Raw genomic sequence first — 25,230 nt, 5'->3', positions numbered from 1 at the left:
TGATTATTTGTCTCATGTATGGTTGAATAAATATGTTTTTGTATATACCTATGAATGTGGTTTTGTGGATGCGGGTGTATAAGCAACCAGATCAGGTCTGGTCTTAAAGTTTGAATAATCAATGTTTGGTATTTGGCTTTAATTATTCTCTGTGCATTATCATCCTCAGCTTTCATCTGCCCTCAATTATCAGAGGAAGAATGAGTTCATTTTCTTGAAGTTTATTGACTGTTACCCAAGGCAGAGCAAATTCCATAAAAGAGCAGGTTCCATATGGAGCAAGTGAAGGGGAGCTCTGAGTTGGCAAGGAAGGATGTTTGGAGTGGGGACTTGGAGTGAAGGATGGAAAGGCAGATATCTCTCTCCTTTTTTCCTGCATTCCCATAAGGATACTGGATTAACAGTAGGGGTATCCTGCTCAGCATTCTCTCTCCAAATTGGAACCAGAGAGAGGAAACTTGATGCAAATTAGAGGAGGAAATAGCTCAGAGCTCCTCTGTTTCTCCATCTAAGGGGATGCCAATATCCACATGGTAGTCTACAGGCTCCCCGGAGCTCAGCCAGGGAATAGGGGTTCGATTGAAAGAAGGCCTGTTGGAGAGGTTCTGGTTGTACAGGAGCAGAGGTTCACTTAGCAGGGGCCCCAGGTCAAACTTAGGCATCTGGAAGGTCATGCGTTTGGAGGCCTTCTCATATCCACCATACGGCATTGCTGTCCTGAGGAGGGGACACATTTTGTGATTAAGAATCTGGATAAAAGAAACAGAGCCTTATCAAGCCTTATCAGGTAACAAGAGACGTTACCCTGTTTTGAGAATGGGAAAATCTGTGAATTCTGGCTTGAGATTGTTTCTGCACTCCTTCGTCTTTTCCCCTATCACCCCACTTTGCCTTCATGGTTTGCTTGTTTCCCCAAAGCTAATAATGAGAAAAGGAATCTAGTTGGTCTCATGGATAGTTGGGACCCAGATCAGCATTTCAGAAAAAGTGATCCCAAATGCTATATATCCAAGGGGCTAAGGCCACATTAAATTACAATGTAGAGACCCCACCATCCATCTAATCCGTACCCCCAAACCCAGAGGACGGTAGATGGCCTAGCTGAGAGGAATTAATATTGCCTGGAAAATCCAGGCTCCTTAAGACCAATTGCAAAAGCACTTCTCTAGTTCTTCCCTATCCTGCTTTCACACAGGGGTCCTCAAACTTTTTAAACGGGGTCAGTTCACTGTCCCTCTGACCATTGGAGAGCCGGACTATAGTTTAAAAACAAAACTATGAACAAATTCCTATGCACACTGCACATACCTTATTTTGAAGTAAAAAAACAAAATGGGAACAAATACAATCACACCGCTTCATGTGGCCTGTGGGCCACAGTTTGAGGGTCCTTGGTCTAGAGAAACCCAATCCCAAAAGAACAAGTACTTAAAGCTTTCTAAGGCAGAGTATAGGAAATAGAATCATATTACAAGGAAAGTAATGGCACCACATCCTTGAATGGAAGGGAGCCTCAAGAGGCCCTCGAACATGTATCATTTCCATTTTACATTTAAAGCAACCAACGCTCAGAAGTAGGGTGAGCTTCCAATGCCTACACAGCTAGTAAGTGGCCTATGAATTAGAATTCACATCTTGCCTCCCTGCAATTTTTTCCTTCATCACACTGCTATGATGAAGCTGAGCTAGTGAAAAGAGCAAAGTCCCTTGATTAGAATCTCTGTATTTTTACATGACTCTTTAGTTTCCTTCTGAAACATTTGAATTAAAGTCTCTAACCTAACTAAGGGCACAGTGTCATATGCTGGAATGTATCTTTTCCTTTCCCACTACCCTTACCTGTTGAAAGATTTATATTGGGGGAGTTCAGCTTTGGCTCCATAGGCCAGCAGGTCAATGCCAAGTTCCCTTTTTTGCTGAGAGTCAACCCCCATGGCTCGCTCCCATGGAGAAATATAGGTCTTGAACATAGTAATATGTTTTCCTTCCCCACCTGCCTGGTCTCCTGGTAGCCATAGGAGAGAAAAGTAAGTCAAGTTATAGGATTTATTTGCCAATGAAAGTTAATCTCCTATCACTACACTAGGGAAGTTGCTGGGGCTAAGAACCAAAGGTATAACATCCCGGTAACTGTTTGTGGCATAATGACAGCCTGGGTTCAAATTAGGGACTGAATCTTTCTTTTTTTTTTTTTTTTTTTTGTAGAGAGTTTCACTTTATCGCCCTTGGTAGAGTGCCGTGGCGTCACACAGCTCACAGCAACCTCCAACTCCTGGGCTTAGGCGATTCTCCTGCCTCAGCCTCCCGAGTAGCTGGGACTGCAGGCGCCCGTCTCAACACCCGGCTATTTTTTGTTGCAGTTTGGCCGGGGCCAGGTTTGAACCCTCCACCCTCAGTATATGGGGCTGGCACCCTACCCACTGAGCCACAGGTGCCGCCCAGGCTGAATCTTAAAAGCCAAAAGTTGACTGAAAGATAAGGCTGCTAGGTAAAATATACACATTTCTGTATCTTCCTTGACTTAGAGTGTCCACCAAGATATTTCAGCCGACCTCCCCTGTTCCCCACACCAAGCCTAGGCCTCATTCTTGGGGAAATCTCTACTTTATTATTATTATTATTATTTTGTCACCCTCTGTAGAGCGATGTGACATCACAGCTCACAGCAATATCAAACTCTTGGGCTTAAGTGATTCTCTTGCCTCAGCTCCCAAGTAGCTGGGACTACAGGCACCACCACAATGCCCAGCTATTTTCTGTTGCAGTTGTTATTGTTGTTTAGCAGGCCCTGGGCTGGGCTCGAACCCGTCAGCTTCAGTGTATGTGGCTGGTCTAGAGAAACCCAATCCCTATACATATAACCACTGTGCTATGGGAGCCAAGCTGAAATCTCTACTTTATAGACCAGATGTGTTACTTTGGGGTACAGGTACTTGCCTGATCCTGTCTCACCAACCCCTGCTGTGCCAGCAGCTCCTCCTCTCCCAGCCTGGTCCCCTGGATGACCTGTATCCCCAGCTCCAGACCTAGAGTCCTGATGATGCTGCTGGTTAGAGCCATACTGTCCAGCAGAGCCCCTGCCCCCTGCCTGGCCTCTGATGTTGCTGCCCTTGCTGTAGGAGAACCCCTGACCAGCTGTGCCAAGCTGTCCCCCCACTGTAGGAAGGAACTTCTGGAAGTGATCCTGAAAAGAAAGGACAAAATGAGGAGAAGGTTAGCAATGAGTAAGGAAAATATATGAAGATAGGTGTGTATAGCAAAGGAGGAGGTGATCAAAGACAGTGGCCAACCAGAAAACACTTAAGATTCCTCCTTCCACAGATGGATTAGATAGGCTAACTCAGAGGAACTACATTCTACTTAAGAGGTAGGACCCCCGTAGCTCATTTTCTCCAATTATACTTAGGGTGAGGGCTGCTCATTTTCCACAGTTCTCTTCCCTGCCATTACCCAAGAAAAGATAGCCAAAGCCAAAATTTGAAAGGATGAAATTGTCATGGATAACTCAGTCCTTTTTTTTTTTTTTTTTTTTGAGACGTAATCTCACTCTCTGCCCTGGGTAGAGTGCCCTGGCCTCATAGCTCACAGCAACCTCAACCTCTTGGGATTGAGCGATCCTCTTGCCTCAAGTCCTAGCTACTTGAGAGGCTGCCACAATGGCCAGCTATCTTTTGTATTTTTAGGAGAGACAGGGTCTCACTCTTGCTCAGGCTGGTCTTGAACTCCTGAGCTCAAGCAATCCACTGCCCTTGGCCTCCTAAAGTGCCAAGATTATAGGCATGAGCCACCTGTGCCTGGTAAGAACCCATTCTTCTTCTTCTTTTTTTTTTTTTGAAAAAAAGCCTCAAGCCTCCAACTCCTGGGCTCAAGCAATTCTCCTGACTCCACCTCCCAAGTAGCTGGGACTACAGGCACCTGCCACAACACCTGGCTATTTTTTGGTTGCAGCCGTCATTGTTGTTTGGCGGGCCCAGGTTGGATTCAAACCCGCCAGCTCAAGTGTATGTGGTTGGCGCCTTAGCCGCTTGAGCCACAGGCACCGAGCCAGAACCCACTCTTAATATGAAGAACTAGAGAGATTCTTCCCCCTCCCTTTTTCAGTTTGTCTGACAGTCTGAACTGTATTCTCTCTCTCCTTTCTCTCTCTCCTTTGGGTGCCACTTGAGCAGGACTTCCTGATGGTGAAACTGTAGCGGGTGGGGGAAGGGTGGCCAAAAGGGCAACACTAGATTCAGCCCCAAAGCCTAAAAATAACCTGGCCAACTCCTTCAGGAGGCTTTCCGGGCCATCCCACCACACATATCCCAATGCCCCACCCGGTGTAACAAGACCCAGGCAAGGAGGAGGGCTTTTGGCCTCCTAAAGTTAGATTATCAGCAGCTCAGCACTTTTACTCTTCTCCTCCACAAGGGCCAATGACAGATACTTCTGCCCCTAGCTCCAAGTGGGCATCTATTCCACTCTCCCCCAGCCACCTAGAGAAAGTGTAGGAGGAAGAAAGGAAATAGAGAAGGCCCTCTCCTCAGCTACATCTTGTGCCTGGGCTCTCTCCCATCTCTACTTCTCTTTTTTTGGAGAAGGTGCCTGACTAAAAGATGTAGGATCTTGAAGAAGGACAGTTTCAGTCTGCACATCTGGGGTTCTTAGGAAGAGACTGACCCTTTAAATGAAAGAATGGGGCTTGGCACCTGTGGCTTAAGCGGCTAAGGTGCCAGCCACATACACCTGAGCTGGCAGGTTCGAATCCAGCCCAGGCCCACCAAACAATAATGATGGCTTCAACAAAAAATAGCTGGGCATTGTGACAGGCGCCTGTAATCCCAGCTAGTTGGGAGGTGGAGACAGGAGAATCACTTGAGCCCAGGAGTTCGAGGTTGCTGTGAGTTGTGATGCCAGGGCACTCTACCCAGGGCGACAGCTTGAGGCTCTGTCTCAAAATAAATAAATAAATAAATAAATAATAATAAAATAAATTAAAAAATGGCTCTAGCAGGAGATGGTTATAGAAACTCACTTAACCCTTAACCCTAGGGTGGCCAGATTTAGCGAACAAAATTACAGGATACCACTTAAAATTTATTTCTTTGTTTTTGGGGGTTTTTTGAGACAGAGTCTCACATTCTGTTCCCCTGGGTAGAGTGCTATGGGTTCAAATGATCCTTTTGCCTCAGCCTCCAGTATACCTGGGACATCATGTCCTGCTAATTTTTCTATGTTTAGTAGAGACAGGGTCTTGCTCTTACTCAAACTGGTCACAATCTCCTGAGCTCAGGGGATCCTCCTGCTTTGGCCTCCGAGATTACTAGGATTACAGGCATGAGAACCACCATTCCCAGCCAGGATACCACTCAAATTTGTATTTCAGATGCACAACAAATACTTTTTTAGTATAAATATGCTCCAAGTATTGCATGAGACATACTTTACTAAAAGAAATATTCACTATGTATTTTAACTTTAAAATATAGGACGGGGCATTCTGTGTTTGATTAGCAACCCTATCTTAAACAGTTACCCATATAGGAAGGAAATATACTCCCTGAGGGCATGGCTCTAAGATGCAGACTGAATTTGAGAAGTGGGCTGCAACTCATCCTGTAGTTGTTGGGGACTCAACGTATCTGGGGGCTTACCGGTCTTATAAATTTTGAGGGAGGAAAGGTTTTTGGTGTCATGGAGATTCAAGGCCTACTAAGAAGCTATTAGAAAAGGAACTAAGCTTTGAAATAGTGGTGAAGTTCTAAACTCACCATTGAGCTGTCAGAGAAAACATCAGGGTGATTCTCATAAATAAATTTCTCCACCCGCATCTGTCGCAGTTTGAACATCTTGGAGCCCCGATTGGTAAGCAGTGACAGTTCTTCCAGCATCACATCCCTTGGGACACTGATCTTCTTGCCCAGGTTCAGGCCTGAGCTGTTCTGTCCACCTTTCATGGAAGTAGGGAGGAAGAAGCAAGGGAAATAAGAAAGTAGGGTTTTCTGGGCTCTCAATGGACAACTGATCCACAACTAAGTGTGTATGTCCTAGAAGAGATCATTTAGGAATAGATGCTGTTATATCTGACTAAACTTTATCTAATTTATGAGAGATTATAATTTCTTGGGACTTGGAGACAATGCATGGGTACAGTGTAGTAACAATAGCGGAGAGACTAGAGTGGAGAGGTAAATGAGGTAAAAGAAGCAGAGCACAGGGAGCAGAGATAAAGAGTTAAGGAGCATCATAGATGGAGGCCCCTGTAGTGGGAGGAAGGCCCACAGCCAGTCCTGTGTGGAGTTGGCCACCCCTAAGAACAAATTTGTGTCTTTTTTTTTGAGACACAGCCTCACTTTGTCACCCCTGGTAGAGTGCCGTGGCATCATAGCTAACAGCAACCTCAAACTTTGGGGCTCAAGTGATCCTTTTGCCTCAGTTTTTCAATTTTAGTAGAGACTCTTGCTCAGGCTGGTCTCAAACTCCTGAGCTCAGGCAATCCACCCACCTTGGCTTCCCAGAGTGTAAGAATTACAGGTGTTGAGTCACTGCACCTGGCCTCAGACTCCTGTCTTAACTCTTGTCTTCCCTTTTTTTCCCCTCTGTGAACTCTGGCTCCCAAGAACCTTGGTATTGGGAGATGTGTCCCCTACCCCTTTATGTAAAGAAACTATTGAGGCCTTAGTCTGTGCCATGTTTTCTTCCTCAATTATACCTCACTGACCCATGGGCCCTCTGGCCCTGGACCTGTGCTGGGCAATATGTCAGGATGTTGTTTCAGATTACAAGGTGAAAATGGTGGAAGGATGAGTAGTCAGTGGTGGATTCTTTCTTCCTACCTTTCTTACCCTCTCCCCACCCCCGTCTCCCTACTACTCTACACTTCAGCTACTGAAATTCCTCTTGTTTATTCATCCTAAGACATATGTGACCGTATGACATTTCTGGGACTCTTGGATCAAGGATGCTCTTTTTTTTTTTTTGAGAAAGAGTCTCCCTTTGTCCTCCTCAGTAGGGTGCTGTGCCGCCGTCATAGCGCACAACAACTTCAGAGTCTTGGGCTCAAGCGATTCTCTTGCCTCAGCCTCCCTGAGTACCTGGGACTACCGCCACAATGCTTGGCTATTTTTTTTAGAGATGAGGTCTCACTCTATCTCAGGTTGGTCTCAAACCTGTGAGCTCAGGCAATCCACCTGCCTCAACCTCCCAGAGTGCTAGGATTTCAGGTGTGAGTCACTGCACCCAGCCAATGATGCTTTTAAGAATAAATCCCATTCTAGGTAGATGAAAATATCCCTACCTCCAGTGAGTTCCATGATCAGCTTACTGGATTTCCTCTTCTTGTTGGGGGCTGGAGTTCCTGACAGTGGCATTGTGGAGGTGGATTCAGCCTAGATAAGGAATTGGAGGATGGATAGGGACTAGTTTTTTTGTTTGTTTGTTTTTTGTTTTTTTCCCCTAGTTTTCTATTTTTTTGAGATGAAGTCTCACTCCCTCGTCCCTGGATAGAGTGCTGGGGTGTCATAGCTCACAACAACCTCAAACTCTTGGGCTCAAGTGATCCTCTTGTCTCAGCCTCCAGAGTAGCTGAGACTATAGACGCCCACCACCACATCTACTAGTTTTTATCTATTTTTAGTAGCGATAGGGTCTCTTGCTTAGACTGGTCTTGAACTCCTGACTCAATTATCCATCTTCTTCGGCCTCCCAGTGTGCTGAGATTATAGGCATGAGCCACCCTGCCCAGCTGGGACTGCTTTTTCCTTTTCTTTACTTTTTTCTTTTTTGAGACAGAGTCTCACTGTGTCACCCTTGGTAGAGTGCCGTGGTGTCACAGCTCACAACAACCTCAAACTCTTGGGCTCAAGCAATTCTCGTGCCTCAGCCTCCCAAGTAGGTGGGACTACAGGCACCTGCCACAATGTTCAGCTATTGTTTTTTTTCAGTTTTCATTGCTGTTTAGCTGGCCCAGGGTGGGTTCGAACCTGCCAGCCTGGATGTATGTGGCTGGCACCCTACCCACTGAGCTACAGGTGATTTTTATTTTTATTTCCTTGCTTATTTTTTATTTTTATTTCTTTGCTTTTTTTTTTTTTTTTGAGACGGAGTCCACCCTATGCCCTGAGCAGAGTGCAATGGCATCATAGCTCAGTGCAACCTCAGACTTGGGCTGTGGTCATCCCACTGCCTCAGCCTCCGGAAGGTGCTGGGATTACTAGCACTCCCTGTGGTGCCTGGCTGGGTTTTTCTTTTTTTTTTTGTAGAGACGGAGTCTCACTTTATGGCCCTCGGTAGAGTGCCGTGGTCTCACACAGCTCACAGCAATCTCCAACTCCTGGGCTTAAGCGATTCTCTTGCCTCAGCCTCCCGAGTAGCTGGGACTACAGGCACCCGCCACAACGCCCGGCTATTTTTTGGTTGCAGTTTGGCCGGGGCTGGGTTTGAACCCGCCACCCTCGGTATATGGGGCCGGCACCTTACTGACTGAGCCACAGGCGCTGCCCCTGGCTGGGTTTTTCATTTTTTTAGGAGTCAAGGTTTCACTCTCGCTCAGGCAAGTCTCAAACTCCTGAGCTCAAGCAATTCTCCCTCTTCAGCTTCCCACAGTGCTGGGATTACAGGCGTGAGCTGCACCTAGCTGTTTCTTTCTTTTTAGAGATAAGGTCTCACTCTGTCACCCAGGTTAGAGTGCAGTGGTGTGATCTTAGCTCACTACAGGTTGAATATCTTGGGCCCAAGCTATCCTCCTGCCTCAGTCTCCGAAGTATCTGGGACTTCAGATGTACACTGTTATACCCAGCTAAGTTTTTTAATTTTTTGTTGAGATGGGGGTCACACTATGTTGCCCAACTGGTCTCAAACTCCTGGCCTCATGTGATGCTCCTGTCTCAGCGTCCCAAATTGCTGGGAATACGAGCCCAGGACACTGTTGGCCAAGGGCAAACTTCTTAACCTGGGGTTAAGGCTTCAGGGGACAAAATTGCATCATATTTTCAAAGAACTATGTATTTCCCCAAAAGGTGAAAACTCATTGCTTTAGGGCAGTGGTTCTCAACCTGTGGGTCGAAACCCACAGGAACTGTATTAAAGGGCCACAGCATTAGGAAGGTTGAGAACCACTGCATTAGGGCTTCCATTTTCTTATGAGGGAGGGTAGAAGTATAGATGTACCCCAGCCCCCATCTTCTAGCAGCCTCTTGTGAGCTGTTTTACATAGAGTGGATACACAGCTTAGGAACATAGCCAGGGGTGCAGATGTCTAAAAAACAACAATAATATAGACAGGGCAATGCACCCAAGTTTCAATGGGTTGGCGTGATTTGAAGTTTTTATTTGCATTGAGATGTCAGACTGGGGCTATGATTCCAGGTGCTGTTCTCTTCTCAGTCTTCCCGGGGTGGGGGAGTGGGGCAGAGGAATGTTCTACCAGACTTGACGAGATTGGAGATTCAGCCAAAAACATTCTCTATAGGAAGAAGAGTTGTTGCTCTTCCATTGGGCCAGCTGGAACTTGGCCGGGGAGGTCTTGGCTCCTTTAGTCTCTCTCACTCCAGACCCCAGAGCAGAGTGGTGGTGGTTGGAAAGGGCCATTTGAACACAAGTATATGTCAATTCAGCAATACTGTAGCAGCAAGGCGTTGAGGAAGGACAGAACATAGTAATAGGATATGGCAGTGGAGGGAACAAGCTAGGAAAAGATACAGACTCCAGCCCCTCCTTAACAGAAGTTGGCACTTAGCAAAATGCTATCCTCTGCTGAGTCTTGTTTCAAAAACACATCTACAACTCTACTAACTTAGTGGGTCTAGTTTCCCTTTTTTTCCAGTGCATACCCCCAACACTCCATTCCCTCCAACCTCCTGGACTCCTCTCCTTCCAACTCTCTGTGACTCCCCTGAACTGACAGCTGGGAGCTGTGCATAGATGGGGAGGGGTCTACTCTCCCAGGATCAAGAATCATAGTTTCATAGTTGCAGACACAGACACAGAAGTCAACAGAGTGACTAAGCATAGGGCTGGAGACTTACCGGCTGCTTAGGCGGTGGTCAGCTCTCCCTGGGGTCCAGCAGCTTTGGAGGACTGAGCTGCTGTGACCGGAGAACATGAGCTGGGCAGGCGTGGGGGCAGCACTGGCAGTGGGGGAGGGTGGGTGGTTATTAATAGAGATGATGAGCACAAGCAGCTCAAATGGCACAGGGGGTACTGAGACCCTGGAACCAAGATCCCGCCCTCTTTGCCCAGAATCTCTGGAAGGGTAGGAAAGACCTTTGAGATTTTTCCCGCTGAGCTGTCTGAGCCATAGCTGTCTCGCTGTGCGCTCTGCCTAGGAACTCCCTTCCCTCAGCACCTCAAGTGCCAAAGAGTGAGAGCCAAAGAAACATTGAGGGAGAAATTGAAGACTCAGAGAGAAAGAGGAAGCAGGCAGCAAGTGGTGGCTAGGAATTCAGTGTGGGAGAGAGGGAACTTGAAGAACATGCCCTGGGGGCCCCTCAGAGCCAATCCAATACAGAGCTGGAGAGACCTGTGGGTATATTTGGGGTGGGAGGACTTAAGGCACTATATCAGGGGACAGGAAATCTTCAGAATGGAACTGCTCTTTTAAAGTTCCTACATAAATTGGTCTTTTCTCTGTTAGCCAGCTCTTGGCAGGATAAAGTACCAAACTAACCAAACCCAGTGTTTCCCAGGCATGGAATATGGGAACGAAGTGGGGAAGATTTGAACAATTATTTTGCTACCTCATTCCCTTTTCTCTTAAACTCTAGCCATTCTAAGTACAGATACTTGGACCTTCCTTTTAACCCCCATTTGCTGTTAGGGTGTACAATTCGGCCTGCATTGCAGGATAGACATCGAAGTCTCTCTGAGAGACACATGTGACCTACCAAGGCCTTGCTCTCTGAGGTTCTATCAAATGGAGAACATGCCCTATGGGATCTGGACTATCCCATATTGTTCCAAAGATGCCTCTGCACAGGGGCATAAGCTTGAGACCCCCTTGAGGAAAGTCTATCATTTGCCCAGCCCCTTCCTCAGTAGCTGCAGGAACACCTTGAATCTTCTACCTTCTGCTTAGGTTCTGGAAGCAGCTGCTGCTGCATCTCTGCTATAGCCACTGGCACCCTGTTGTAGCTGTCTTAGGAAGTGGCTTTTTAAAAAATATATTTATGGCTGAGCGAGGTGGCTCACGCCTATAGTCCTTGCACTGAGAGGCTGAGGCAAGTAAATTGCTTGAGCTCAGGAGTTCGAGACCACCACCCTGAGCAAAAGTGAGACCCCCATCTCTACTAAAAATAGAAGAAAAAAAATTAGCCAGGCTTTGTGGTGGGCCCCTTTAGTCCCAGCTGCTTGGAAGACTGAGACAGGAGAATCGCTTGAGCCCAAGAGTTTGAGATTACTGTGAGTTATGTTGCTCTGGCACTTTACCCAGGGCGAGACTGAGACTCCAGCTCAAAAATTATTTATAAAAAATTTTAAGAGACACAGTCTTGCTGTGTTGTCCAGGCTGGACTTGAACTCATGGACTCAAATGATCTTTCAACCTGAGCCTCTGATTAGTGAGGACTACACAGTTGCACCAGGAAGTGGCTTTTGTAGCTTTCTCTTGTCCCACTGTTAGCTCTCTACTCTTCTTGACCATGCCCTTCTCCCATCCTGTACTTTTTTAGCTTCCGTCTTGGGGCTAAAATGTACCCTCTCCCAGCTGGCTTCTGCCCAGACCAGTTATACCTCCAGACCCCTCATCTTTTGTCATCCCTTTCCACTCCTTTCCAACCCAAGGACATAATTAGAAGAAAAAACATAAATAGCAAAAGATGACTTCATTATCACTACCACCCTTCCCCTCAAAAACGAAATGAAAATCTGATTTCCTATGAGTGGGTACCTGAAATGATAAGTACGTGAAAACGGGCTAGTCGGCTCAGCAGTTAGGGTGCCAGCTACATCCACATCCACCAGGGCTAGTGGGTTTGAACCCAGCTGAGCCTGCTAAACAAACAAACAAACAAACAACAACAAAATAGCTGGGCGTTGTGGTGGGTACCTATAGTCCGAACTACTTGAGAGGCTGAGGCAAGAGAATCGCTTAAGCCCAAGAGTTTGAGGTTGCTGTGAGCTGTGATGCCACAGCACTCTACCGAGGGAGACATAGTGAGACTCTGTCTCAAAAAAATAAGCAAATAAAATAGGCTAGCATGTCTCTGGGTTCCTTCTTTGGAATTCTGAGGCAGCTTACTTGGAAGCAGCTATCCTGGGTCTGGTTTTTTGGCATGAACATGCCCTCTGCTGGTAAAGTGGGAGCACTGATACTTTCCCTGTCAGAAATCTTTAATTCTAGACCGCCTCCAATGCCTTCCTTTCTTTATCAGTCTTAGTCCATGATGGTCCACCTGCCTCTCTACATTTCCTCTCCCATCCCTCTTTCACCTTCAGCCATTGCTTTCCCTTCACTTAATTCCCAGAGACTTTTAACATAGTTGTTGGTTCCTCCAGGAACCTAGGAAATATTGACTGCAGAGGGCCCTTCCAAACCTCTCTCAGTTCTGTAAACTGAGGCCTTGCCTGGAAAGTATGGAACAGGAGAAGGAAAGTTGAGAACTTAAATGGAAACTGTAGGGAGAGGAAACCAAGCAGAGTGGTAGAGGTGTCCAAATTGGAGTAGGACAGAATTGTAGGGAAAAGCAAAAGACCTGCGGATGAAGGACAAGAGATTTAAAAATGGGAAGGCAAGAATAGAGACAGAGGTCAGAAATCAGATCAGGGGAATGGGTTAGAGAAGACCAAAGAGAGATCAGGATTTGGCTATAAACTAGAAGAAATGACAGCAACAGAAGGCATGGGGCATAAGTTTATTCTTGTGCACAAACCAAAGAACTGTGACTCATGCTCAATATGCAAAGGAAATTATTACTTTCCAGTTCAAACAGCAAATGCGGCTGGTGGTGGTCTTGGTGAGAGGGGGAGTCCTTATCCCTCTAGAATCAGAGATCAGGACCTGAAGCTGAAAAGGAACAAGAGCTAGGGTTTTGAGGGATAGGATAGGACAAAAAAGAGATTTTGGCTCGGGCTGCTTCCTTACTCCTCCCCAGGTAATCTGACAAGTTGCAGAAAGACAAAATGAGGATAAACCCAAAGGAAGTTGCACAGACACCAATGGTTCTTTTGTCACTCAGCACAAACCCTCCCTCCCTCCCTACCTCCATCATCCTCCTTTACCCCTTTACTTAAACAAGTTCATTTTTCTCCCTCAATTTTTTTCCTGATCCCAGTTTTCTTCCTGACTGGTTTCTTGTTATCCAATTTTACTTTCTTTTCTTTTCTTTTTTTGAGACAGAGCCTCAAGCTGTCACCCTGGGTCGAGTGCTGTGGCATCACAGCTCACAGCAACCTCCAACTCCTGGGCTCAAGCGATTCCCCTGCCTCTGCCTCCCAAGTAGCTGGGACTACAGGCACCCGCCACAGTGCCTGGCTATTTTTTGGTTATAGCCATCATTGTTGTTTGGCAGGCCCGGGATGGATTCGAACCCACCAGCTCAGGTGTATGTGGCTGGCGCTTTAGCCGCTTGAGCCACAGGCGCCGAGCCCCAACTTTACTTTCTGGCAACACTGTACTCTCCCTCACCATGCCCCTCTCTGTGGCTTAGTCACTCTCACTCATTTCTGCTCCACTTCTGGTTTCTACCTCACTCTCCATACCATAGCTGTCTTTTCCCTCTTTTCTGTCTTAGGCTTATGAGGTAATGAAGCCAATGATTTGTTCATTCTCAGAGGAAATTTTCTTTCACTTTCTGGATACTGGGGTTGATTGACATGAAAATGCTCCTGAAAGTTGCTAACTTTTGAAATTCTGATGACTGGAAGAATTCTTAGTTCTATTCTTTGTCTAACTGGTATAACTCAGTCCCCATGTAAACTGTCCTGGCTTTTCAGTCGTCTCATACTCAAGTAGCTTCGCAAGGTGATATACACGTACTACAAACCCAGTCTCTAAGTAGTTATTCTCTAGTGCAGTGGTTCTCAACTTTCCTAATGCTGTGACCCTTTAACATAGTTCCTCGTGTTGTGGTGATCCCCAACCGCAAAATTATTTCCATTGCTACTTCATAACTGTAATTTTGCTACTGTTATGAATCGTAATGTAAATATCGGATATGCAGGATGTATTTAGGCAACCCCTGTGAAAGGGTCATTTGACCCCCTAAGGGGTGGTGACCCATAGGTTGAGAACCGCTGCTCTAGTGAATCTCTTTCTCCCCGCTAGGCTTTCTGTGGGGATATGTGACCTTTCTACCAGTTCAAGGAGAAGACTCAGATTGGGTCTTTGTTTAGACCTCTGGTATTACTCTTGCCTCAGACAAAAGAGCACATCTGTGCACACACTCACTTGCACATACTCACACACGCTCATGCAGGCCCAGACATATGCTAGCCAAGCTTTTGAAAAGCAGAGTGAGGGGTGGCGCCTGTGGCTCAAGGAGTAGGGCGCCGGTCCCATATGCCGGAGGTGGCAGGTTCAAACCTAGCCCTGGCCAAAAACCAAAAAAAAAAAAAAAAAAAAAAAAAACGTTATAGGGTGAAAAGCAGAGTGAGGAGTAGAGAAGGGCTTAAAGCAAACAGGTCAGTCCCTCTACTGTCTTCCAGATGTGGAGCTTCTTGCCTGAAGTCCCAGTGGTAACTTCTGTTTGCTTCTCACTGAACATTAAAACAAGGGCCACAGGGAAAAGCACAAATGTGAAGAAACAGAGACATGTGCAGGAATATGGGCAGAGAAGCCTGGAGATACAGACAAAGGTACAGGAAAGGATATTTAACAGAGAAAAAGGGAAGCAAAGATACTGAAGCAGAGATACTAGGTTGGAAAGCATTAGGGAGGTGGGAAGCAAGGAGGAAGCTGGGGGATAGGCCACCAACTCCAAAACTATTTCTGGCAGGAGGAAATTTAACCTCCAGATGCCTGAGAAAAGGGGGTGGGATAGGGTAGGAGAAGCAACTATAGGAACTGAATGTTCCACCTCTCCTTGGTCCTGGGACCTTGCTCACTGGTGTCCTGCCCCAGGCCTCCACACATGAGCCTGCAATCCTGTTCTGGTGGCTGAAAATCGGGGCCTGGCTACCTGAAAGCCACAAGAGCTGGGAGAAGCCTGGACGCCCCTGGAAGACTCTGGAGGATGGGCTGTGCTAGGAACAGGGGCTGAGGCCAGCTCTGTCCTCCAGATGGGCTCATCCAGCATAGTGGCTGCCCGGGGTGCAAGCACAGTGGGAGCCAGGGGCTCTGCTGTAGGCTGAGGCCCTGGAGTGGAAAATCTGCGAATTTCCTGGACTCGGGCAGTTTTAGGAGGCCCTGAGGAGTTGGGGCCAGGAGTTGGGGGAACCTCATCAAAACAGAACATGGCAGTTTTAAGTTGGTAGGGCTGATGCCTCATGAAATCCAGAGCTTTAATGCCCTGCTTGGGGGTTGCACGAGGCCCCTGGGATTGGGCCTTATTTGGGAGAGTTCGGGTAGCCTGGGGGAAAAAGGGGGAGAGCAATGGGTTGTAAGCAATAGGAGGTGGGGCCCGGATATTGGGTGAATACTTCCAGGAAGGAGGTAGTGAGGGGGTAGGAGAAGGACTTCTGGGCCCAGGGCCAAAGCTGGGACCAGGTGTAGCTTCCACCACATACCTATCTGCACGGCTCTGCCGTTTGGCAAACAGCTCCCCACCCCTTCCCTGAAACCTTGGTGGCTCAGGGATTCCAGCCGAATGGGCTGCCCCATTCACTAGCCCATTGAGGAGCCCTCGAGATGGTGGCTTAGGGGCCACTGGAGGTGGAGTCTTAGGAGCCATAGGGGGTGGGGCCTTGATATCCATTGGAGGCGGGGTTTTAGACGTCACGAGAGGCAGGGTCTTGTAATTCCTGGGTCCAGCTGGTTGCAGGAAGTTGCACGCTTCAGCCCCGAGGCTCAGAGCATCCTCCTCAGGACCTGACTCAGCACCCCCGGTCCTGGGTTTTTCATCCAGGTTCTGCACCAGCGATAGCAGCTCGGGATTGGGCGAGTTCTTCTCCTCTTTTCCCGGGCGGAACATCTGCTTCCGAGTACCACGGCGCCGTGCCTCCTGCAGGATGCCGGTGCGGGCAGCTGGCACCGAGATGCGCTGCTCCCGGGCGCTGGGGGGCTCAGGGGCCGCTGGGCCTGCGGCGGGCGCCTCTAGGCGTGCAGAGGTTCTCAGAGGTGCAGACAAGAAGATAGACGCGGTCGAGGTCATGGCAGCTGCGCTAGGAGCAGCTGGGGGTTCGGGGGCTCCTCCTGGGGTAACAGGCCGACTGGGGGCTGGGATGTACAGAGAGCTGGTGGCCGTCACAGGGCCCACAGGGCCCGAGGAGCGTGAGGTGCTGGCGGAACCAGAGGCTGGCATGTGGCTGAAAGCCCCTGAGGTGAAGCTGGACAGAGGGGCGGGCCCCTGCGGAGAGGACAAGAAGGAGGGTGGGGCGGGCCTGAGGCCTCCCAGGCTTTCATTCGCCCTCCTGGGGGCGAGGGGCCGGAAAATGATCGAGGTGGTGGTCGACCGCGGCCCTTGTAAGCCCGGGATAAAGGGCCTGGCTGACCTGTTAAAGATGCTTGCAGCTGAAATGGGGGCTCCACCACTCGGGAGGAAGGGGCTGGGGCTGGCTACTGGGGCCGGCAAAGGGCTGAGCGGGACCACAGCCGCGTCTGGAGGAGCACTCTGAGCTCGAGGTGGTGACTGCAGCCCCAGCCCATTGCTGATGGTTGCAGAGCCAACCTTATCCAGCTCCTGGGTGCTGGAGGCAGCGCGCTGGCGCTGCTGTTCGAAGAGCTGGACCCCTCTTCCAGAGGCCTCACTCAGCTGCCCTCCCTGCCTCTCTGCTTTGCCTGAGCCCACCCTGGCCAGCTCCATATCCAGATAGGGGCTGTCCCAGTCACACTGATTGGTGAGGCTGCGGGCGTCAGAGAAGGTTTCTTCGTCTAGCTCTGACTCACTCGTGGGGGGAACACCGTCTTCTTCCTCCTCGGCGCTTGTCCCAGCAGCAGCACCAAAGCTCACTAGGGTGTACTTCTTGGCTCTCTGCCGGCGTTTCTTAAACATAAGCACCCCTTTGGAATGGGGGTTAGGGGCTGCAGTTAGCAAGGATGCAATGGTCCGGCATTTGGTCTTGGCTTCCTTCACACTTTTCTCTTGGAGGCTCTCTGCACGTTGCAATTCTGAAGAGGCCAAGAGGGAGAACTGTCAGTGGGGCTTCCCCAGCCAGTTCTTGAGTCTTGTTCCCCCAAGACTTCTACCCAGAACCCAGCTCCCTCACACCTCCTACCTCTTACCTCCTGTCTTTCACTGGCCTGAAGCACAATGTCTCCTGCCTATGGCGAAGACCTCTGACTTGGGGGCAGAGGGTGAAAGGTAAAACCAAGGATAGTTAAAGGGAGGCTAGAGCCCAGCTGCTATCCTGACACTACTCTGCCCACAGATCCTCTATCTTCTCTTTGCTCTGTTCTGCTCCTGTCTTACCAGAGATGTGCTCTTATCCCTACACACACATTCCTCACCTACCTCCCATTCCTGACTGGCAATGGGGGGAAGGGGAAATGTGTCAATCTCCTTAGTAGGCAAAGAAATGAGGCAGGTCCCAGGGAGAGAAAAGAGAAGTGACACCTTTCTGCCACCACAGAGAACATGTTAGGAGACTTCTCACAGTTTAGGACTCATCCCCTCTTCCCACTCCTTATTTCTCTGATAGGGACACAAAGGACCCTTAGCAATGAGGATCTTCCTTCACAATTCCACCCCCATCATGCAGACCACATCATAAATAGTCACAGAATGACTCCTATCACACTTCATTTCAACAAGAATAGCAGTCTAGTGAAAGCCACCTGTAGGCATACTTTCTCCTATGTACTTTTCTCTCTCATTCACATATACCCCAGCTTACATACATCTCAGTTCACACACACGTATAAATATTTATGTGCCCACACAGTCACTCAAATACATTCACACAGGGTGGCGTCTGTGGCTCAGTGAGTAGGGTGCCGGCCCCATATACCGAGGGTGGCGGGTTTGAACCCGGCCCCGGCCAAACTGCAACAAAAAATAGCCGGGCATTGTGGCAGGTGCCTGTAGTCCCAGCTACTCAGGAGGCTGAGGCAAGAGAATTGCCTAAGCCCAGGAGTTGGAGGTTGCTGTGAGCTGTGATGCCATGGTACTCTACCAAGGGTGATAAAGTGAGACTCTGTCTCAAAACAAAACAAAACAAACCCCCAAAAACATTCACACACCTACCTACATGCTCCAGGTGTCCCTTCTCAGACTTCCCCCTGTAGAGATCCTGTTGCTAATAGGACAAAATTTAAGAGTCTATTTTGGCCTTCCAACTGCCAGGGCACTCCTCTTTGCTTACATCCCTTGAATCCAAGTTGCAGGAAAAACCAGAGTGCTGTTCTCCAAGACAAACTAAATCTTTAGGATACCTCAAGGTCATCAGCTAAATATATTCTCCTGTCCCCCAGGTTGGGGATGGTAGTGTGGTAGTCTTCTTTGGGGGTCCGGACTACCCCTTATTTTTCAAGCCTTCTAGGTAAAGAGTTCTGGCAGCCACTTCCAGGCAGGCGTGCAAGGACTGTGTGCTAAAGGGAATCAGGGCAGAGCTTCCCAGGTGATATGGGGCCTGGGTTGGTGGGGCCAGGAAATGGAAGAGGCTGCCCTGCTGCTAAGACCCTGCCTCTCTGGTTCATAGTCCTCAGTTCCTCCTGAAAAATTCTCAAAATTCCATCTGCTTTTCCGCTCAAGATACCAAGCTCCTTTTTTTTTTTTTTTGTGGTTTTCGGCCAGGGCTGGGCTTGAACCCACCACCTCTGGCATATGGGACTGGCGCCCTACCACTTTGAGCCACAGGCGCCACCCACCAAGCTCCTTTCTAATCAGTGCTCTTATTCCTCTAATCCCGATGTGTACACCACCAAATAGTACTGTGGATGAGAGAACAGGCACTGGAGTCGGAGTTTGGTTCAGGTTTTTGGCTCTTAGGAGAATTACTTCACCTCGATGAGGTTCAGTTTCCTCATCTTTAAAGGAAAGTGGTAATGACTACAGTAGGATTTCTATTAGGATTAAGTGGGATAATATAGATAAATTTAGCACTTAACACACCACTATGGCCCACTGTGAGTAACCATTACCGTCAAAGCTTTTTTGACACCAGGGGACCTGTAGGCACTTTCTTGTTCTTATATATCTTCTCCCACAGACTCACACATGCGTGCCTTCATGTATTCATAATGTGCTCACACCTGTCTCATACACTGTTCGAAGGCGTTTTCTATAGCTCATGTGGTTACAAAACCCTTTGACATGAGGCCATAGCATCACTAAGAAAGAAGCACTGAAACTCTCTTGAGAAAAGGAGAAAGAGGACAGTAAAAAGGAAGGCACAAGAGAATAAGACCTTTCCCAGAGACTGCCTTTCTTAAACTGTTCATGTATTCCCCTTCATTCTAGACCCCAGAACTCTCTTAGATATGGGAGTATAGTACCTGCATAGAACGAGTCCTGGATCTCAGGAACTGGGTCTGGGGCTTTCTCGCAGCTGGCTTGGCTGAGGGGCTCTTGGCTGATGGACTCAAAGGTCTCCATGCCGAGAAAGGCAGTGTTGGCTGGAGCAGGACCAGCTGGAACCACCCCCCACGCCTTTTAAAGCCCCTTTGTCTTGTCCCAAAAGCTGGCAGCTGAATGAGCTCACTGAGCTATTTTGGGACCCTGGTCCCCTCCCTTCTCTCTGCTGCCCCACAAGCCCCCGTGTGATGGACATGAGCACCTGCTCCCCCTTCCCCCAACCCACCCCAGTGGACAGTGAGGTCTGCTGGGCTAAAAATATCTCTGAGCCACTAACTACAGTCTTACCCAGCATGATGGTAAGGGGGGGTGCTAAATTAAGATGTGGGAATAGTATGTGATCCTGGGCATGCATCTGGAATTTCTTTGTGGGATATTGGGGACTCTCAGGGATGTTAGACACTAAACTGTCATTTCTTAGCCTCTATTCCAAACTTAGAGGCACAAGTTGATCTACAGATCAAGAATCAGAAGGGTGGCTGGGCACAGTGGCTGACACCTGTAATTCTAGCACTTGGGAGGCTGAAGCGATTGGATTGCCTGAGCTTAGGGGTTCAAGAGCAGCCTGAGGGGCAGTGCCTGTGGTTCAGTTAGTAGGGCACCAGCCCCATATACTGAGGGTGGTGGGTTTGAACCCGGCCCCAGCCAAACTGCAACAAAAAAATAGCCAGGCATTATGGCAGGCACCTGTGGTCCTAGTTACTCGGGAGGCTGAGGCAAGAGAATCGCCTAAGCCCAAGAGCTGGAGGTTGCTGTGAGCTGTAATGCCACAGCACTCTACTATGATAAAGTGATAAAAACAAACAAACAAACAAACAAAAAAACAGCCTGAGCCTGAGTGAAAATAGCCAGGCATTGTGTCAGTCACCTGTAGTTCCAGCTACTTGGGAGGCTGAGGCAAGAGAATCGCTTGAACCCAAGAGTTTGAGGTTGCTGTGAGGTATGATACCATAGCACTCTACCCAGGGCAACAGAGTGAGACTCTGTCACAAAAAAAAAAAAAACAACAACCCCCCCTCCAAAAAAAAACAAGAATCAGAATGGTGGAGCTGCGCATAGTGTGCACGCCTGTCATCCCAGCTGCTCAGGAGGCTGAGGCAGGAGGATTGCTCAAGCCCAAGAGTTTGAGGTTGCTGGGAGCTAGGATGATGCCACAGCAGTCTACCCAGGGCAACAGAGTGAAACTCTGTCGCAAAAAACCAAATACATAAATAAATCAGAATGGTGGAGCAGAGGAAAGAAAGACAAAAAGCAGAGGAAGAATCCTGAAATTTCAGGGTGATGAGAGGGGAGAGGGACATGGGAGGCATAGAACAGGGAAAAATTTCGCACTTAGACTTTGTTCTCTTCTAGCTCATATCAAAAATAGCAAAGAATCTGAGATAAGTGGAACTGGCTTTTTCTGCCCAGGCTAACATTCTTGCTTGAGATAAGAAACCAAAGATCCCTCCCTCTACCACTTCCTAGGGATCTCATGACTATCCCATAGCCTCCCAGTTGCCAAGAATCCTAACTGAACTCACTTAAAGGTAGCTCTGATGCTATGCCTGCAATTAACTCTGTAAAGACCTCCTATAGCCTGTCCTCCTTCCAAATACTTCCCTGCCCTGTGTCTGTACTCTGCCCTCACCCCATCCATACACCATTCTGACAAACAGTAACAATAATAACCACCAAACCTTTCATCTATTCATGTCTCTTTCCAACTTTCCTCTTTATCCTGTTCCTGGGATGGATTGAGCCACCTGTACCTTTTTGTTACATTGGTTCAAACATAAAAATAATGGGGACCACGAGAGTAATTATCTTCCCCTTCTAGTCATCACTCCTTTCCTCTTGTCCTCAAGACTGTATCTAAGGGATAAGGTAGATAGAATGTATGGTTATGGAGAGGTAGAGTAAGAGCTTAGATTGAAGGATCCTGGCTGGGGAAAAACGGTTCATGCACTCACTGGCTTGCTTGGCCTTCTGGGTATAGGTGGTAGTAAGATCTTCTGCCACTGGGTGGGGAACAGGTCCCACCATAGGGATGAGATGAGGGCCAGGCCGGAGCGGGCCATGGGGTAACAGCAGAGCCTCAGCTGGTGGTGGCTGAAGAGCTGCTCCATTCTCCCAAGATGGGGAGCTCACACGGCTGTCACCCTGGCCAGGAGGGCCAGGGATAGTAGGTGCTGGCTCTGCAGGGCTGTCAGACAGGTAGACCTCATCAGGTGGGGCACCTGGAGGGGTGGGTTTTGTGGGGCCTCGGCGACGTGGCCGGCGGGGCTTTTCCAGGGTGGCAGTGCCATCGACATCACTGTCTGTCTCTCCATAGTAAGCTTCACTGTCCGGAGGTGAGCGAAGGCTCCCAGGTTGAAGAGGTTGGGGAACTGGAGCACCAGGGGGTTCAGGACTCAGCAGAGATAAGGGTGACAGCACCCGAAGCTCACCAGGGGATGGAGATCGCGCAGACCCCTCATCTGCTACCCTGGATGGAAAATATGACAGAACTTAAGAGATAGGTTAGAAAAATGACAGCTGGAGGGATCTGGAGGGGGTGAGGTAAGAGAAAGGGGGGACTGGTGTACAGTGGAATGGATAGGCTGGGAAGAGTGAAGGTACGAAAACAAACTGGGAGGCAAATGTACTTAGATGCCTATAATCCTAGTACTCTGGGAGGTTGAGGTGTGTAGAGTGCTTGAGTTCAGGAGTTCAAGACCAGCCTGAGCAAGAGCAAGACCCCATCTCTACTAAAAATAGAAAAATTAGCCTAGCATTATGGTGGGTGCCTGTAGTCCCAGCTACTTGGGAGGCTGAGGCAAGAGAATTGCTTGGGTCCAAGAATTTGAGGTTGCTGTGAGCTATGATGACACCACATCACTCTACCCAGAGTGACAGAGTGGAACTTTGTCTCACAGAAAAACAAAATGGGCTTAGAGGAAGATGTGATGAAGAGGAGACATGGGGGGCGGGGGTTGAACTAGGCACATCAACCATATACCCACTTGACAGCCCCATCCCTTAATTGCAGATACACCCAAGCCCTTTGGGAGGCATACACAAACATCCACACTCCAGCAGAAATGCATCAGCAGAAATAGGTACTTGTTAGTTTCTGAAGCCAGGCCAGTGAGAGTTAGAACTGAGACAGGAGATGGGAGTTCTAGACTAGGGAAAGATAAGGGGAAGGGGATCCATACCGCCGCACAGTGAGGACAAGCTGATTTCCTGAGGCATCAATGAGGCTCATGGCACTGGCATGAGAGAGACTGGTACAAGAGACCCCATTGATTGCCAACAGCTGGTCCCTCTCTCGAAGTCCTGCTCTGCCAGCCTGGCTACGTCTTCGGATCTGAGATGTTGGAGGAGAGATTATAGATAAAGAAGGGCTTCAAAGAGAGTAGAACAAAAGGAAAGGACAGGAAGGACTCATGTGAAGGGATTTTACTTTGCAGAGTAAGATGGGTGGGGAGATACATTGATCTTCAATTGAAGGGGACTATCTAGAGGGAAGAAGGTACATAGATTGAAGGGAGTGACACATTGCATGATGGGAGGAAGGGTGACCACTGAATAAAAGAGTCTTGGAGAAAACTGCATGGGGAAGTTTTATCAATACTGGCCAATATTTTTCTTCTAGGCCTTGGAATCCCTAGTGTTATTACACGGTCAAGATTTAGAACAGTATTCTAGATTGGAGGGAGTCCAGCAGATCCTGGGAGATTGTGATTATGTGTGTATATGTGTGCCATGTGCACACACACGTACATATGTTAAAATAATAATAATAGAAGTAGTGACTACCATTTATTGACTTCTTACTAAATGTTGGGAATGGTGCTATATATATTATTACATTTAATCATTAGACTGGTTCTGGCCGGGCGTGGTGGCTCACATCTGTAGTCCCAGCACTTGAGACCCCAGGCAGGTGAAATGTCTGAGCTCACAGGTTCGAGACAAGCCTGAGCCAGAGCAAAACCCCATCTCTAAAAAATAGCCAGCTATTGTGGCGAGCGCCTGTAGTTCCAGCAACTTGAGAGGCTGAGGCAAGAGGATCACTTGAACCCAAGAGTTGTAGGTTGCAGTGAGCTAAGACACCACGGCACTCTACTAAGGGGTGACAAAGTGAGAGTCTGTCTCAAAAAAAGAAAAAAAAATGATGATTCTATGAAGCAGGTTGAGAGAATATTATTACCCATATTTTACAGCTCAGAAAACTAAGCCTGGGGTGGCGCCTGTGGCTCAGTGAGTAGGGTGCTAGCCCCATATACGGAGGGTGGAGGGTTTGAACCCGGCCCGGGCCAAACTGCAACAAAAAAATAGCTGGGCTTTGTGGCGAGTGCCTGTTGTCCCAGCTACTTGGGAGGCTGAGGCAAGAGAATTGCCTAAGCCCAAGAGCTGGAGGTTGCCGTAAGCTGTGACGCCATGGCACTCTACCGAGGGTGACAAAGTGAGACCGTGTCTCTAAAAAAAAGAAAGAAAGAAAACTAAGCCTGTAGGGCAAAGACTTCATCTGAGGGGCCATATCTTGCTATAACCCTCCTAAGCAACTAAAAGATTCTAACTCAGTGAGAGAAAGGGTCTGACTCAGGAAAAGAGGAGCATTCATGGGCAGGGCAGGGCGGGGCTGGGCAAGACAGCCTCAGTTCATCATATACCAGTTTAGTCAGAGAGAGGAATTACTAGCTTCCCTACATTCCTGGAGTTTAGTGTAGAAGCACATAGCCAGGAGAGCAAACATGGGATGACCAGACCCGGACATTAGCTACTATGGTGTTGTAGGGAACGAAATTAGAGCCTTTCTTTTTCTCTGCTCCCTAGAATCCAGGAATTCTCTTTTTTCATAGCCCCCCACAAAAAGCTTGTGATCAGACACTACTCCCTCTACCAGATTTAAGCATGCTTCCCTACCCACCTACCCACCCCTTCTTCATAGCTCCCCCACAGGCCAATACATGAGTCTTTCCAGGATCCACTGAGTTCCCCCTTCCCTGAAACCTCATTTCAGGGGCTCTCCCTTACCTTGGACACCTGTAAGGCTTTCCTCTGCTCGGCCCCCCCCTGAAGTCGGAAGCCCCAGGGTGCTCCCCCTGATAGTGTGACCAGCACCTCCTCCTCAGCACCCATCGCTCAGCTTGACCTGTGGCCCCTGGAGTTTAGACAGTGTCCCAGAGAGAGAAGTTGAGGTGCTGGTACCCCGTCCAGCCTGCCTGTCCAGCTGTCCTGTTCCTGCTGCCCCAGACCTCCCCCCCACCCATACCACACAGCACAAACAGACAACTCAGCCCTGGGATCAGTACAGTCCAGCACATGTGTCCTGTCAATCGGAGCTGTGCTTAAAATAGTTGCTGGCTGTATTTCTCCTTCCCCCATCTCTGTTACTCGTAGAGCTAATTATAGTCCACACTTCTGTCCTCCATGTCCCTCATTTTCTAGTATAAGCCTTTTACTCAAGACTCATAGTTCACTGTTAGCTTTATACTTAATGTACACCCTTTCTGGGATGCACCTTCACTGATAGGATCATGGACTAATTCCAACTGCTTTCCCTCAAAGCCCATTTCAAAGTGGCAGCAGGGGGGATTCAATTCCAGAGCTGGCAAAGAATGGTTTGATTTACTCTACAAGGTCCCAGGGTTCCAGGAAAGAGTGCCTTTGCTCTATG

The 25,230-nt window shown here is 48.4% G+C and overlaps 2 protein-coding genes across 3 annotated transcripts; both read right to left on the bottom strand.

The window, feature by feature from the left end:
* Positions 1–205: 205 nt before the first annotated feature.
* On the bottom strand, positions 206–10,382 carry MYOZ1 (myozenin 1). The gene is made up of 6 exons (XM_053586128.1): positions 10,005–10,382; positions 7,277–7,367; positions 5,751–5,929; positions 2,938–3,184; positions 1,840–2,005; positions 206–717 (listed from the first exon to the last, which is right to left on the bottom strand). The coding sequence occupies exons 2-6, from the start codon at positions 7,347–7,349 to the stop codon at positions 486–488; spliced, it is 897 nt and encodes a 298-aa protein (XP_053442103.1). The 5' UTR covers positions 7,350–7,367; positions 10,005–10,382; the 3' UTR covers positions 206–485.
* Positions 10,383–14,608: 4,226 nt separating this feature from the next.
* Positions 14,609–24,846, bottom strand: SYNPO2L (synaptopodin 2 like). 2 transcript variants are annotated; one of them, XM_053586095.1, is made up of 4 exons: positions 24,588–24,846; positions 22,763–22,914; positions 21,536–22,050; positions 14,609–17,179 (listed from the first exon to the last, which is right to left on the bottom strand). In XM_053586095.1, exons 1-4 carry the CDS (start codon positions 24,690–24,692, stop codon positions 15,015–15,017), a joined length of 2,937 nt encoding a protein of 978 aa, XP_053442070.1. In that variant the 5' UTR covers positions 24,693–24,846; the 3' UTR covers positions 14,609–15,014. The 2 variants fall into 2 exon arrangements, with proteins under 2 accessions (XP_053442070.1, XP_053442071.1); XM_053586096.1 differs by lacking the exons at positions 21,536–22,050; positions 22,763–22,914; positions 24,588–24,846 and adding an exon at positions 19,505–20,349.
* Between the last annotated feature and the right edge of the window lie 384 nt (positions 24,847–25,230).

The sequence above is a fragment of the Nycticebus coucang genome, chromosome 3 (genome assembly GCF_027406575.1).
Source record: "Nycticebus coucang isolate mNycCou1 chromosome 3, mNycCou1.pri, whole genome shotgun sequence".
Classification (NCBI taxonomy): Eukaryota; Metazoa; Chordata; class Mammalia; order Primates; family Lorisidae; genus Nycticebus; species Nycticebus coucang.
This window is presented reverse-complemented; position numbering and strand designations above follow the sequence as displayed.